Consider the following 16,273-nt stretch of genomic DNA (forward strand, 5'->3'; position numbering starts at 1 on the left):
GGCAGCTCAGCGCTTCTCACATTTGGCTAGCCTTGGCAGCAGGGGCACTCCGGGTCTTGTTGTTGCCAGGGGCAACGGTGACTGGCACGGCGGCTGCGACGTGGCTAGCAACTGCTGGTGGCCTCCCCCTGCCCTGCTAGGCTAGCAAGGCTCCGGATATACCAAAATGGCCTGCTTTTCCGGCCTCAACATGAGTGGTCCATGTTGATGGGGGTGGAGTGGTCTTGGAGGTCGGGGCAGAGGCTCTGGTGGTGGGAGCGCGAGGCTCATGGGCGGGGCTCCTGCTTAGGTGCTACCCGATGGACATGGTTGTGTGCACAGCGTGGCGGCCAAGGTGTGTGACGATCGATGGCGGTGGGGTGGCGGTCGCACATATGCCGAGGGCGATGAGTGTTGGGTCGAGGTGAAAATCTATTGTCTTCAGGCAGGCCGACGATGGCAATGTTCATTCCCTTCTTGAAGACGTCATACAGTCCTCATTGCCCGTCGTCTTGCTCTATGGAAAACCATGATCCTTAGTTCGAGCATTGACAACACCTTGTCATATCCTTCCCCGAAGGCACCACTTTGAAGCTCATGAGTCATCGTAGGCAACTTCATCTCTTCGCAGTGGCGTGTTCATGAGGACCCCGATAGCTCTTGTAGTGGTAGGGGTGGGGTTGTTGCTTCGCTCAATGCCAATGTATCCGCCTTGGGTATGTGCATGTGTTGGACTGGCATGAGTTTGGCATGAGTTGTCGATGGTTGTTGGTTTATACATAAAGCGGGGCAAAAGCCTTTTTAACAAAACATATTTCATGTATTCTACTTGGCGTGAGTTTGTACTGAGTTGTTGATGGTTGCTGGTTTATACATAAAGCGGGGCAAAAGCCTTTTTAACAAAACATATTTCATGTATTCTACTACAACGGGCTCACATGCACCATGTAAATGAATGAACCATATTTCATGCATGGAGAAATTCTGTAATGGTTTGCTGACCTTTTAAATAAACTATGTTTGTTAAAATTTATTTCATATAAATTGTGCTAGTTGAAATTTATTTCATATAGTTTGCTTGGCTTCTTTGTAGTCATGTAGGGAAAGACACCTCCATGGGTCATTCATAAAACATAACTGTTCATAGGTTATAGGTTACTTGTCTTCGCGGCTACAACGGATCTTTGCGCAGAGGGTCATCTAGTTCTGCTTAAAGAAAATGCTCTGGCTTCACACCACAAAAAGGCTATGTACATGTAATCAAAGGGTCATCTAGTTCTGCTTAAAGATAATGCTCTGGCTTCACATCACAAAAAGGCTATGTACATGAGAGCCACCACCAGCTATCCTGATATCCTAAACAAGTTGTTTTTTTCGTTTTTCTTCTTGAGCCTTGAGCATCCAATATATGATTATTCCCCAACGGAGTAGAAATCAAACTAGTAAGAAAAAGGCTTTCCGTGTTTCTAGCCGGAGTGGACAGGTTCTCCTTTGCCAGTAGTACCCACCTGTAGGTAAGAGCCGTAACTGTGGAAGGAAATCACCACTCAAATCGAGCAACAAATGATATCTTATTTTACTTTAGCGACTTCAATCCATTAGCAACCACGCGGGCTGCAAGCCAACTAATACCTGCAAAACATAAGCTCAATATGAATCATACTACATTCTCTGATGCCAACACCAATCGAAACAAACAATTCCTCAAAGAAAAAATGTCACAGCTACATTCTAGATTTTGAGCCTTCAAACTTAATTATGTGGCAGTGCTGTCAGCAAGATGGTACCAGACAAAGAATTATAGTCGTCTGGATTAACATTACACCACAAGAAGAAAAGGAAATAAGGAGATACTCCCAAGTTGGACCAAAGCTGCGACAATTAATATGGATCGGAGGGAGTAGTATATTTAAGACTAAAACTTCTATGATTTCTCAGTGCTTGCAACCACATATATACCATATGATAGATCTGTTAGGGAAATAGCAATTTGTATTTCCTGGGGGCAATGGCCAAAGACTATATACCCCCAGGACATATACATGTACAGGTGGTAAATATGCAGGAAACCCCTCATACTACGGGGAACTATACAGGCTATACATGGAACATAATATAACGCTAGCAAGATCCACTTATACCAGTTGTCAGGGAAGAAGTTTTCAGAACTCAAGCTGAATGTGCCTTTTAGCTCCAGTTTTAAAATTATAATACTCAAAGCTCGTGATAGAGAAACAACGGGGCTATAAGGTCGATTGATCATTTAGCAATCCAGATTTTACTCAAACAAGCTTGATTTTACTCAAATGATGGTGTGCAACACAAGAGCAGTTAAGTGTCAATACCTTTGCTTTAGCAGGTATGGGTACTCAAACGCAGCCCATCTGGAACATCACAAGTGTACATAATGTTTCTTGACCTTTTGCATGATCAATATCATCTATGCAAATGATAAATCTTGAACACTGTGACGGTTGGTATTGCGAGGGGCATATGGCTTTGGGACCTTCCATCTCAGTAATTCCTAAAGAAAGTTGACAGAAATCATTCAGCTTTGGTCCAAATTTAACTAAATTAAATCGGGCAATGTTAAGCACACTCCACAGAAAGTTTGGTATTAACATGAAGTTTAACCATTTTCTATTTAGTCTGGAACTAGGCATGCTGTGTGATTACGTGTAGATGTCATTTGTATTTAAGATTTTGTGTACCTTGATTGCATTTGGGCCATAGGTTCTATAGACTTTATCAATTGATGAGTAAATGATAGTCGCTTGATCAGAACCACGATTACACTTGATCAAATGAACAGCTTCCCTCGAATTCGCAGGCTTAGCCTTCAAATACAAAATAAGCTTTGAAGGCAAGGATCCAGGAGCATCTTTTTTCCCATGAGTAGTCTCCAATGTGACAAGATCATCCCATAATACATCCCAGATTACCGAGCATGGATCCTTTGCAGGATTGAACTTTCTCTGGGTCATCATCGGTACCTGAAACCAAGCATATAATGATTTTGACTGAATAATTGTTAAACATAGTGTAACTGGAGTGTAAACCCGTCTCACCTGAAGTAACGATACTCTTCTGTGCGTAACTAAGAGAATTTTCCCCTTGGGAAGTATGAAATGGTCCTCATAAGCATCAGTAGATGCAAACTTTCCTCGCACTTTAAAAAGGTCAACTTGGCCAAGAAACGTACCAGATTCAGCTAACTGCAAGACAGCCTTCATAATCCCACACACACACAAACAAAAAAAGGAAAATATATCATTCAGAAAATGCTATTCAAATACATCAAGGACTTATAAAGAGACAACTAATTACCTGGCCAGCTGCTTTATACTCGTCATAAGGATAGATCAAGCTATCACCACCAATTGCTCGGGGGAGACGTCTACGCAGCAACTGCTCCTCAGCCATTATAGCTGATGATATTTTCAATTTTACAGCATTTGCACCTTCAGTGGTTTTCGACAGAAGATCAAGAACTCCACTCACTGGCTGAGCAGCTGCACCAATTAAGCCTTTTCCAACTCCCTGTACAAAGCCCTCAACACCAGAAGATTTTGCACCCTCAATGGGCTTTGTCAATATGCCCGTGACACCTCTGAAGATTCCCTTCGCGAGAGCCCCACCTCCATCTCGTATGACATCACCAAAATCTTCGACGCCTTTGCTATCCTGGAGAAAACACAGCAGCAGCATTGCAATTTGTTTTAGGTACAACTCGCACCAGTTTTGTCACACGCATATGAACATAGGAACAATCATTGATGTACCTGTCTCATCCGGGCCTGAATGAACTTCTTGTCCATGGACAGTGCTGCTATACCCTTGCTCATGTTACTCAAAGCACTACTGGCATTGCCAAGAATATCAACACCAGAAAGTAGTTGAAGAGGTTGGCTAAGAAGATCTTTTTGGATGTTAGATATAGCAGAGTTCATTAGTGCACTTTGTCGCATGCACAACTCCTCACGGTACCTTTGAGCTATACGGACCTTATACATTTAAGAAAAAAGATTAGCAATAGAAAACAATTAACTACAGAAGCATAAACGTTGCCAGTTTGTAGAACTAGAGAGAAGTTAATGAATTATAAGTATTGCATGAAAGATGAAGATACAGATAAAAAATAAAAACGCTGCCCTACCGGCATGTGTTCCATGTTCCCCAATGCAGTCATCAAGGAAGACCAGAACCCAAGAACTCCTCTTGGCCTTTGGGTTGGGGACATTGCCATTGATACTCTAAAGCGGACCTCAGAGATATTCAGAAGCCTATAAAAGAAGATTCAGTATTAACAGCAGGGAAGAAAAAAAAAGGAAAAACTATTAAGATGCGGCAAATTGCATACCCTATTTTCAGAATAGGATCAATTGAAACAGCTGAAGGCTGAGAGGTACATATCCTATCAATTTTTAGGTGTTGAACCATCTCGTGGAGGCGCCAAATAATCGGTTCATGGATGTTAACAAAAAACACACAATTCTCAGGAACCTGAAAACATACACAGCTGTTACTGGAAAAGAATATTGAGGACATCATAATATCTACATGATCACTCGGGTATAGCACAATAACTGTCCAGAATGCAGCAGTCAAGATTACAGGGGGAAAAAACTAAAACTCTACTAGATAGTACAAGCTATGACAAGCCTGTAAAACTATAACTAAAATAGCTGTGGGAATCCAAAGACCATTTCCTGATAAACCATGTTGAAACAAATCAGCTCACCTGCACACCAATATATGGATAAACACAAAAATCTAGAGAATTATTGGTCTGCATCGTCATAGAGAACTTGAGCACATGGTCTGATTGATTGTCCGTCTTCTGAGGACAAAAGAGGACAGGCATTGAAACAAAAGGCAATTGATTGTCCACTTGAATCCAGTGCATTCGCACTTTAAACCTACCATTGAAAGAGTGCTTAAAACATCTAATCATAGAGGAAGGTGAGAAAACGAGAAATATAGCAGTGAGAAAGTAATAAAGCAAAAGGCCAACAGCAGATTATACCTATTGATTCCAGAACCCATTCCAGATGAGTAGGCAAGTAATAATTGCTGGACTGAGAGGTAAAGAACTTCCTCAGGCATATGGTCAATTATGGATATGCCCAGCTCTGTTAGTTCCAAAGTAACATGAAATTCACTATCAAGATCTTGAGATGACTGCCCACAGTCGACCTCTGATGGCTGAAAGATTGGTGATAATAGTCTTTCAGTTATCTGTCCTCGAGTTCTATTCTCTGGCAACCAATCACTAATTTGTGTAACATGCAATTTGCCTTCCTTGACAACAGTGATACGTAAGGCCTTCTTAAGCCCACTTGAGGTAGCTAGTGGCTGGTGATCCATGATGGCATCAATATCATATGTCATAGAGCTCGTAGCATCAGTTCCATCTACCAATACCTCCAACAGACGCCTTCTGCCAAGATCCTCCCAGAAGAAGGAAGCTGATGAATTTGGAGGTAGACTACGCCAAGCATAATCATCACCACCAACTTGACGAAATCGTACAGGCAAGAACATGGAGCGATTCTCCACCCTGTGTACGTGATTTTTAATTTGTTTATCAAGTGTAAGAGATATTGACGTAAATATGACAAGTAGCTGTACCTGTACGGGCTGGACCAGCAAGCAAGTTGAAATACAACTTCATAACGTGAACTTTTTGTTCCACTTCTAACATTTACCCTCACAAAAACTTGATCATTTCCTGTAACACTATTCATGAGCACACACATAACTCCATTAGCATCAATGCTAAATGGTGTACTCCATTTGTATCCCTCCATCCGCAACTGCAAGAATACAAAATCGAGAAAGGTAAAGAAAACAAATAACTTAAGAAACTAAACATTAGCATGAAGTATGTAAAAGGCACCAGTTCAAAGTTAATAACCTTTAAAAATTTGTTTCCAAATTCTGAACGCCATTGGAACACTTTTGGAGGATCAGTTGGATGTAAATGCTCCTCAACCTCACTATGATACTCTGATAAAATAATACCTCTCCCAGTTCTATTAATAAAAAGTGCACGCGGAAGAAAATTCACTACCTGCATTAGTAGAACATTTTTTCTGAATTCTTTACTTAAATCATACTGTGAGATATTATTCAAGAGAAAAAGAAAAGGCATACAATGGCATACATACACAGCATTGCCTCAAAAGATTCCTTTTAATGTTAAAGCACAATTGACAAAACATAGAAATAAAAATTGGGTAATTAACAGGAATGCCAATACTGCAGGCATGTGTAACACTCAAACACTGGTCATGGAAGGCAAAGGTCATCCAAGTAGCATGTTTTCAGGCCGGAGTATACACTTGCCATGCAGGACGAAAGTATCTTGATTATGATGGTATCTGAACCAAAAAACATGCACCAGCACAAGTCTCCCGGCCTAAACTACATGATCCAGAGTTAAGTTCTGTGTAAGCAGTAGCACTTCATCATAGAGAAGGGGCAGCTGATTCCATATCACAATAACATTCTATTAGAAACAAGTACTAACAATCTCACACAGAATAACTTGTGTCAAGGTTCACAGTTCGAAGGCAGTTAACAAAACCAACAAAAATAATCTAAAAAGGGTAAAAGAAATAGCTCAAGAGTGAAGATATGAAGTATAATTGTAACAGACATAAATAGACTCTGCGGTTAAATATGAACACATTCTTACCAATACAGTTAGCTTTATATCCTAGAAACCCTTGCATACTGATTTTGTTTGAGAATTTTTTTTTTCTCAAACACGCAGGAGAGCTGCGTATTATTTCATTAAGAAGAAAGAAATATGTACAAGGGTGAGGGCAGAAACTCCCTCAACCCAAACACACCTCAAGGCGCACCCCTAAGGAACAAACTAAGAACTCACACCACACAGAAAGCAATACGAACAAAACTCAGACCGAGGTAAGAAACCCATATAAAAAGTTCCTGAAGCGCCAAAGCTCCGGCTGAACACCAGATGACGAATTCGCTAGCAACACCATGGAAACATTTGTCCTAGCGCATTTTGTTTGAGAATTTGTAAAGCATATAGCTACTAAAAGAACTGTTCTTTACTTTTTTATGGTCCCAGCATGCATCAGGATATCAATTTATTGTCTCCAACTTATATATTTACTGATATATTGAGCTAAACCTTCTTTGACTACATATCACTATCCAATGCTGCCCGAGGCAAGGGAATAGATGAATGAGAGGCAACTATGACAAATTACTTACCATGGGAGTGCCTGCATTTTAATCTTGTAAATTAAAATAGGTCTTTGTTCCTAGTTCCAAATTCCGTACGGCAATAGTATAAATCAGAAGAACAGAGCTAAAAATATGGCAAGTGAACTTGGCACCCGATAAATTCTACAGGCCGATATATGACCACGGACTCAAATTTACATAAATGAACTACAACATGCAGAAAATAACACATGAATATTCAAACCTTAGTCCTATCTGAAGCCATCTTCAGTTGAACTGAGAACCAGTAATATGATCCATCAGAACCAAATGCTTTAACATCGACATTCTCCTGCACCAGATAAATGGCACTGAATCAGCAAAGTGTAGTGCTTAAAAGCATAATCAAATGTGTGTAATATAGCATTGTCAACCTTGTTCTCGAGCTCAAAGAGGGACACTCCAATACTGTACTGTTTGCATCTTCCAACAGCCACACAAATCGCAACCTGTGCCGGGCGGAAGGTGTTATCCCGAGACTCGCGCGTATTTGTCGAGCTGTTCACATAATCCTGTGGTGAAAGCATTATATAGTTCATAGCACAATCTTCGATAACTTCTAATATTTGTGTGTTTTTCTGTGATACGCTGCCTCTTCTGACAAGAGATTTTGAAGAATATCTGAGGGAAAATTTTGAAGATTTAGCCACTCTGCTCAATGAGTCTGGTCTGCTGAGTGAGTCCGGTCTGCTCAGTGAGTCTACATCTGCATTTACTGCTTGTTCAATTTCCACAATACGATAAGCTAGTGGAATGGAAGAATTGTTTTTTATCCAATATGGAACAAATAATCTTATCGTCTTTGGTGCAGCATCACTTGCTCCGAGATCATGTTCAACACTAACACGCAATTTCCTAATTTGATACACAAGCGAAAAACATTAGAAATACTAAACAATTGGGTCCATAATCATAGTTAACATAAAAAAATATAGAACACTCAGTCAAGTATTATCAACCTAGCGCGCCTATCAATAAATATGTACTGTTTTTACTCAAAATATATGGTGTTTGGATATTTGTTGATAAATATAAGCTATTTTGAACGCAATATATATGTTACTGATGTAGTACAAAGTTGAGTCACTTATTTTGGGACGGAGGGAGCAGTTAGGAAAGTGATTGACTACAAGCTAAATCCAAAAGGTCACCTATTTTTCTTTCAAAAGAAGAAACAGGTCACATACTCCCTCCGTCCGGAATTACTTGTCGCATAAATGGATGTATCTAGACGTATTTTTAATTCTATATGCATCCATTTCTACGACAAGTAATTCGGGGCAGAGGGAGTATTTTGACCAGATCATGCAGGTTTTTTCTATACTGAAAATAAGTTTTTATGCAAGAAAACGCAAGAGTGGATGCTAGATTGCTAGATCAAACTGTTATGGAGAATTTTAAATGGATCCCAAAAGAACAATACAAGCTAATGCACCTTCATAACCAGCCGGTGTGGCATATATTGATATGAATATCGTGTAATCAGAGAGCAGAGGGCTTCAGAAAACCAAACGTTATGAATGGGACCAAATTTAAGTTGTACAGAATTGTGTAACACATGGCAACAAATGTGATGCGACATTTCCCAAAACAAAATGCAAAAAATACTGTGGCTACATAGGTTGTTTGTTTGGACACCATCTGAAGAAAAGCTGAAATGTAAAAACTACATCTCGGTTGTACTCAAATTACTGTTCGTGAAATTCTACTAGGAAAAGCTGAAAGAATAAAAGCTTCAAACCTCTGGGTTCGTTTCTGAACCATCCAGAAAGAAGAAACGTGTTCCAGGGACAGCAAGTCCATTATCAGTTCAGCATCCTAAAAGGAATGAGAAATGGATAAATTACTTTAATCCCTCAAGTAAGTATACATGCAAGGCAGGTAACATAAATTAGTGATCTGTCTGGTAAGAAGAAAAAGAGATGGGAACAGCAGGATAGTACAAAGCGTATTCCAGAAACCAGTGGATTTATCACACCTATGTGCTATAGATCTCTAACTACACTATCATAAGAAGAACCATGATCCATTAGTTTGGTTTGGAAATGTTCTACAGAGACACAAATGCATTACCTTTTCTAAAATCCAGTCATTTTGAACAAACAGTGTGAGATAAATGGATTTCCGAATATCTGCTGAATAAATGAATGCGCTTCCACCTGACGATACAATACCATGCTGTCTTTCAACCATATTACCTTCAGCTGACTTCTCCCAAATAGAATACTCAGCTTCATATGGAAGCTTATTTTCAAGTCTAAGAATTGAATTGAAAGAGAACTTCCAGTCGTAAACAGGCATATTTAAGTCCGTATGAACAATGGAAGCATCAACTCCAACACTAAGCCAGAAATATTGTTTGATACCAACAAGAGGGGAGCAGTATGAAAGAACATCTTTTTTCTCGAGCTCAGCAAGCCTAAGAACAGAATTCCTTGATGGAACAGATGATTGCTTCATGGTGCTTTGCCTAGAAAGTGAAGACTGCTGCTGCTTAGGTAGGCTGTCACAACCTAGTGAAAGAACCTGACTCCAATTGTATGATTCGTCTGATTTTACAGAAAAAGGCCGAACTTGCAAGCACAAATCCATATCTTTGATCATGGCTGTCCAAGGCAACGCTGTAGATGAATATGGATCCACAATAGCAACTACATTCCTAGCTATTTCCACACTTTGTTCTTGCAATAGCTGCCTCGAACGTACCCAACGCCTTCGTCTAACATAGTCATGTGGTGATTTAGAAGATCTCCAGGATGACGGCCAGTTTAAGTTTTGAATATCAGCAGCATATGCCCATCCATCACAATCTACGGAAGTAGATTTTTCGATTTTCCACGGTGAAGTCCACTTCCAATCAGGTGGAAGACGGGGTTCAAAGAATGCCTTCATAATAAGTTGCATAGTTTTGTTAGATTAGAAGCTAATAACTTTTATATATGTCATTTTTTGCGTAACCTAAAACCAAATATAATGTCTATTTCCTCAAATAAAGGAAAGATTGATTTCCTTGATCAACGGGCCCAAAAGAAATTACCTTAGATGAGTAAGAGCAGTCCTTAGTGCTCCATTGCCCCAACTCAATTCCATGATCACTAGAATGGTTACTTGTCCATCCTGAAGTGGGTTGATACCACTGGTTTTCAAATACTTCATCAACGTTGTTGGTGGAACTGGTTGATTTATCATTTATCATGGAGCTATTAAGCTTGTTTATGGGACATACAGAAACTTCAAGTTTTATGTCAGAATCATTAGCAATAACAGCAAGGGACCTCAAAGTTGCATGTTTCTTTCCATTTCTCATGGTGATCTCAAACGCAAAGTGATTACTATTAAGTGATTTTGGGATGATTGACAGTGGTAAAACTGCAGTAAAACTTTCCCATGGACCATCTGGGGTAAGCCCTACCCAGAAACCAGTTTCTGCATTGCTTATGCTGTCTTTCCAGCTCTGGAAGTCTGTTTGAGTAGATCGTTCTATGTAACAACATGAAAGTACTAAAGCACCACAGCCTTTCCTGTCTCCCTCATCGAGTCCTGTGGCCTACAAAATGTTAAATATGCTTAAGTTGATGTAAAGTAATTAAGGATACTAACTGATGAGCAAATATAATATAAATTAAAAAAGGTTCTTTAACATTGTCAAAATAGCTCAGCAAGTTCTACAAAACAAAAGAACTACCTTCCCAGTAAGAGGACATGTCATTACTCGCTTGACATCAGCAGCTTGCTGAAGGATTCTGATAGAAGCAGCTCGTTTCAATGTTGTTGTTCCCCTTCCAATAGGGATTGACAAAGAACCAAGTACTTCACCTTACAAATGAATGAAGGGTGTTATTCAAATCCTAAACATTACTCTCTAGTATCCAAATTTCCCATGCAAGTGTAAGATTTAGTTCAGATATAACAGACAGTAGGCAAACGGGTAGTTCCGAAGGAAAGAGGCAAAGAAAAAATTGGAAGTCAGAAAAATGGAATCAGTATTTTGCTGTTAAGAAGAAACAACCAATAAGAAATACATAATGATCTTATAAATGGATTTGACAGGAAATATGAACAAAAAATCAAGAGCAAGCTGCTAAATGCCATACAGTTTTTATTATAAAATTACCTTTGCCAGCCTTTGATGCCAAATTTGTTACCTCAATCTCTAAATTAGCTGATGCCTGCAAAGCCCATGAAATAACAATTAATGCAATCCTACTAATACACTCATACAAGAAGATGTGAAATATTTCACGAATAAGATATAATAAGGTCCGACCGGGCCTACTAGGCTATGAGAAGTTATTACACTATGATCTGGCCACGGTACTACAAGACAGGCATAAAAAGAATGACTGTGCTATGTGGGGGGACGTGCCCATGGTGTCTTATGTGAGGACTACACTAGAAAACTTTTATCTCTCAAACCATTAATCCGATTGATGATCCGCTTTCCCTGTTGGTTTCACCGTGGCGAGATCTTCGAAACTAAATTCAATATCGATATGTTTTGGCAACTTTTTTTCACCAGTAGTTACCAGATTAATTTCACTTACCAGATTTAAATATACTTAGTTATCAGATGATGGGATGCCATTCTCCATTAGTGTAAGACTTGCACTATACTACTTTTATGACATTATCATTTTATACTTGTAATATTTGAAAAACTCACTTTGTAGCTGTACAAAAGGAATGGAATGCCTAATAACACATGTAAATTATTGCCTGGTGACCATTCATATTATTGTGGAAACTGTGTGTTGCTAAATATGGTAACCACGTACTATAATCTGGTAACTGGTGGCGACAAAAAATCATCTAAACATGCCAATACAGGATCTTATTTTGAAGCCCTCATCAACACGAACTCGCCAGTGAAGACATATCACTAATCTGATTAACAGCTTGTGAGATAAATCATTTCAATAAATCAAATTTAGCAATTAATGTTGATGATGTCAACGCGAGGTGTAAGATTATGCATGCATGCATATCTCTCTCCCTTATAGGGACTGCTCTATTAACAACCTGTCGCTCTCTAAAGCAATGTGGGGCTCGTCCCACCATAGATTTTCCATTAAAAGGGTGAATCATCAAATAAATTTCACTGAAACCACTACTGGAAAATTACCTGTTCTGGAACTTCAAATATAAAATGTTCATTCCACTTAGCATGATGTGTCTGTAACTCAGCTGTTTTCACAGGGTTTACGCATCTTGTCCTGGCACTCTGTGGGAATACCTTGTACTGATCAGAAGTCTGACTTCCTATGAGCAAGCGCAGAGCACAGAAGTAGCTATGATCATTACCATCATCTACGATAGGCAAGCCCTGTCATGTAGAAAAAACATATTGTGAGTGCCATACCGAGAAGTTGCCTGTGCAAAGCATAACATAAGTGCAAGTATGACCTTGGACTCAAAGATCTGTATGACAACATAATATCTTGCTTCCGTAGAATTTGACAATACATTTAGCTTATCGGAAAACCTCGCAGGCGGCATCAACAGTGAAATTTGATTGTCATGCTGTAATAGCTGAATAGTGTTTTCATTATCTTCTTGTTTCTTAAGATAAACATCACATCCTAATTTGTTCTCGAAAACTACCCTCTGGAAATCATCTTCATCCAACGCAGAACTGGACAAATTGTCAGCTATTTTTAAATTTTCCAAAGAATCCTGAAAAACAGGTGGAGAGAGAATATAAATCATTACAGGAAGTTTACAAAAAGCAGCAATAGTCAACTAGTTGAAATGATAGATGAAACCTCATTTCTGATTGATGATCTATTTTCAAGATCAATTTGTCTTCGCCATGAAATTAAAGTTTCGATAAGCAAATCAAGATTTGCAGAACTCAGGTTGACATTTAGAGGACTTGTTGCAGAAACACGAATCCTCTTACCAACTTTGGAAGGAGGGTGCTCACTGGTATCATATGTTTCCAACCTAAAATAAAGATTGAACAAATATAATGTAGTGCAGAAACAGTGGATTTGTCAGAACAGTAGAATTTTGTCAGGTGGATGGAAACAAGAAAACAGTCAAGTAGAACTTACTTGAATATTCCATCAAATGGCTCAACCAAAGGTTCCCATGCTTCCAAGTGTCTATTGAATGTGGATGCAGCAATTGAACAGATCAACACGACATTAATTGTCTCAAATCTCCCATGTGTTGCAAGATTTATACTCGAGATTGTAGTGTCGAAAATTGGTGTGACCTAAATATTCAGAAATTATGTAACTAGAAAATACAAATATTTCAACAATTTCTTTCCATTTCAAGAAACATAATTTAGCATGCCTACGCACCATTCCACACGAGCTATCTAGGATGCTGATTGACAAAGATCCCAGCTTCAACTCAGCAGTAACATTGTCAGGTGCCTTTGGCTTAGCATGATCTGCAATACTGTATGCCAATCGAGCTGATGGTTTTTTCAGATCAGGCCGTGCAAGGAAAGTACATCCCTAAAACATCACAGAGTGTTGGATTCATACAACCATGAGCTAATAATGTATAAAGAAATTGATTCAAACATAACAGATAACCTGATTTCCAACTTTCCAGATGCTCCAGCAGTTAGGTCCCTTTGAGCTGGAAGACCTTGAGATAGGGTCCTCTGAGATATTTGCTTGATTCACCAAACCCAACTTAGGGCAGCAAATGGAATCCTTGCTTGGCATCTCATCTGTTTTTGTCACAACACATCCAAGAGAAGCGTATCCAGGAGGTGCCACTGGATACCACAAGAATATGTCATCAATGCCCTTTTTGTCAATTTGTGCTACTTTCATGAATCGTACAGGCTTTTCAGAAACTATCTTGTCGTCACACTTGCAAAGAATGCCAAGTGTAGGTGGTTCAAGCCTGAAAGAATCATGAAATATGTGAACAAGTATCAGAAAGCACGGAGTATTTGAAAACTATATGTCTATATTAAGAAATCATTACCCTTCAGTTATACAGTCGCCAACTGGAGCGAAGCCGAAACGAGGTAATGGCCGCCATATTGAAAATGGCCTCCTTGAGTCGCCACCTTTATCCCACCATATCCTTTCAAAATGTGGAGTAGACGTGCAATAGCTACTTGGTCTTGACAAAGTTCTAACAACATCCCACCCAGAAGTACTCTTAGGATTACTTAATTGATCAGTTGGCTGGTCACTCCGAACAGGAGAATCTGCAGCCAGATCTTTAATGATATAGCAATTTGGATTCCTTAGCAGAACATGATGCAAATCAAGAGCTTCTGTTCTACTGGGTTGGTTTGCAGAACTGTGTGCATGGAATGTGCCAATCACATTGTCCACACGCCAGATGCTAAATCCAGAAAGTATTCTGCAGAAAAAGGATAAAAAGCGAATCCATGATACCACTGTTGGTGTTTTCATTCAAACTCTGGGTAGGTTCTAGAAACTCTTTTCATGAAGTGAAACAATCAAACAACACAATGGCAGGCCAAATAAAAAAGAATGATGATGTCATTACCCAGGAGCAGACAAGAGTGTGTGTATGCAGTCTGAAAATGTTGCAGAAGTCACTAGATCAGAACGAAGGCAGTACACAACATTATTGGAAGGTGGCTGATTTCCACTATTTACCACACATCCTAGAGCTAAGTATCCACGTGGCGGCACAGGAACCCAGACTGAACAGTCATTTTGCTCACTTGACTTCTTGGAATCCACTAAGTCTAGAGATCCAGGTAATGTATGTACAAGCCTAAAACCAAGAGGTTTCCGCACACGGCCATAGGTGTTGCTTAAAGCAACCACAACCTGAGAAGGTGGCACAGACCTGAAAAGGCAAAGTCACACATTATATACCGAAAAAGGCAAAGTCACACATTATATTAGCATTAGCAGGAGAAAGATGAAAGATTAAAGGGGAAAGATAGCAACCAGATCAGCGAACTGCCTAAAAAATGTACATATTACTTCTCACAGAACTGAAATTCTATTGCATCTTTTATACTCAACATTTTTTATGTCTTAGAACACAGTAGAAACTAATGCATTTTTCATTAGCTTCTCTGCCAAACAGACTAGGCATAGAACTAACAAAAAAAGGTGAAATAGGTCAATGGGCATTGTTATTATGAACCTTATTGTAACTGCTAGTTGAGGCAATGGATTATGGAAATAACAAAGTAGAATTTATAACTACATGTCCCTCATTTACGATAATCTTAAGGTGTAGGCAAGTCTTGCATGTAGTTACTGCCAGGTTTTGAAACCCCACTTATATTAAGTGGCTTCCTTGACTCAAAAAGCTGTTCTTAACATAGCTTGGTTATCAGACCATGCTGGATCTGATTTTCTAAAACCTGGCCTGGTATATCACTAAACTCCTCCATTTGACACAACTGTTAAGAGGAGCAACTTGTCTGTATTGCACAGCCCATGGCCAAGGCCTCCTGAGCAGCCTCACTGAACCTAGACTTCCTAGGATCACGCTCGCAGGACTTGGCGAACCTTGATGCCCCCTTTATGGAGATATGGGAGGTGGTGCGTCGGATGCCGCTAGGGACGGCGCCGAGACTGGACAGATTCACGGCGGAGTTTCTTCAGGCCTGTTGGGGGACCGTGAAGGACGGTGTCATGGATGCTTTCGCCAAGTTGCACTCTTCTGTGGGGGCGGGGGTGTTCGAGGGTCTGAATCAGGCCCTCCTAATCCTGCTGCCCAAGAGACCAGACGCCTCGGCCGGTCGGCCCTGACGGATTAGCCTAATTCACATCTCCGTGAAGCTCGTAGCCAAAATCCTGGCCACCAGGTTGTCGCCGAGATTGGGGCGTTGGTCGAGGGGAACCAGTGCACATTCATCTCGAAACGCTGCATCAATGATAACTTCATGTTGACACTTGCACCAATTGGGGGAGCCTTGCGCAACTACGAGGTACTGCTAAGGTTGGCTTTGGCCCGCGCTTCCATGAGTGGATTGCCATCAATGGCGAGCCAGGGCCGCCGGTTTGGCACCACAAGGGCCTCCGGCGAGGCGACCCGCTTTTCGTGATATTGTTTGTGTTGCTGATTG

The 16,273-nt window shown here is 40.1% G+C and overlaps 1 protein-coding gene across 3 annotated transcripts in view; it reads right to left on the reverse strand.

Moving 5' to 3' along the window:
- Window positions 1-1,077: 1,077 nt before the first annotated feature.
- LOC123137134 (uncharacterized) overlaps window positions 1,078-16,273 on the reverse strand; it is a 62,697-nt gene continuing 47,501 nt past the window's right edge. For 2 of the 3 annotated variants that reach the window (XM_044556741.1, XM_044556740.1), the window contains 27 exons: window positions 14,728-15,036; window positions 14,191-14,577; window positions 13,788-14,106; window positions 13,548-13,706; window positions 13,293-13,456; window positions 13,002-13,182; window positions 12,643-12,912; window positions 12,362-12,562; window positions 11,354-11,408; window positions 10,925-11,055; window positions 10,277-10,786; window positions 9,313-10,125; window positions 8,981-9,057; window positions 7,614-8,094; window positions 7,445-7,531; window positions 5,897-6,052; window positions 5,611-5,795; window positions 5,006-5,539; window positions 4,721-4,898; window positions 4,340-4,482; window positions 4,136-4,262; window positions 3,762-3,983; window positions 3,307-3,663; window positions 3,048-3,206; window positions 2,691-2,972; window positions 2,325-2,503; window positions 1,078-1,611 (listed from right to left, as the gene is read on the reverse strand). In XM_044556741.1, the coding sequence (XP_044412676.1) occupies window positions 2,420-2,503; window positions 2,691-2,972; window positions 3,048-3,206; window positions 3,307-3,663; window positions 3,762-3,983; window positions 4,136-4,262; window positions 4,340-4,482; window positions 4,721-4,898; window positions 5,006-5,539; window positions 5,611-5,795; window positions 5,897-6,052; window positions 7,445-7,531; window positions 7,614-8,094; window positions 8,981-9,057; window positions 9,313-10,125; window positions 10,277-10,786; window positions 10,925-11,055; window positions 11,354-11,408; window positions 12,362-12,562; window positions 12,643-12,912; window positions 13,002-13,182; window positions 13,293-13,456; window positions 13,548-13,706; window positions 13,788-14,106; window positions 14,191-14,577; window positions 14,728-15,036 (6,571 nt within the window). In that variant the 3' untranslated portion in view covers window positions 1,078-1,611; window positions 2,325-2,419. Of the gene's footprint in view, window positions 1,612-2,324; window positions 2,504-2,690; window positions 2,973-3,047; window positions 3,207-3,306; window positions 3,664-3,761; window positions 3,984-4,135; window positions 4,263-4,339; window positions 4,483-4,720; window positions 4,899-5,005; window positions 5,540-5,610; window positions 5,796-5,896; window positions 6,053-7,444; window positions 7,532-7,613; window positions 8,095-8,980; window positions 9,058-9,312; window positions 10,126-10,276; window positions 10,787-10,924; window positions 11,056-11,353; window positions 11,409-12,361; window positions 12,563-12,642; window positions 12,913-13,001; window positions 13,183-13,292; window positions 13,457-13,547; window positions 13,707-13,787; window positions 14,107-14,190; window positions 14,578-14,727; window positions 15,037-16,273 lie in introns of those variants that run through there. The other variant, XM_044556742.1, reaches the window with a different exon arrangement.

Source organism: Triticum aestivum, chromosome 6B, assembly GCF_018294505.1.
Source record: "Triticum aestivum cultivar Chinese Spring chromosome 6B, IWGSC CS RefSeq v2.1, whole genome shotgun sequence".
In the NCBI taxonomy this organism is placed as follows: Eukaryota; Viridiplantae; Streptophyta; class Magnoliopsida; order Poales; family Poaceae; genus Triticum; species Triticum aestivum.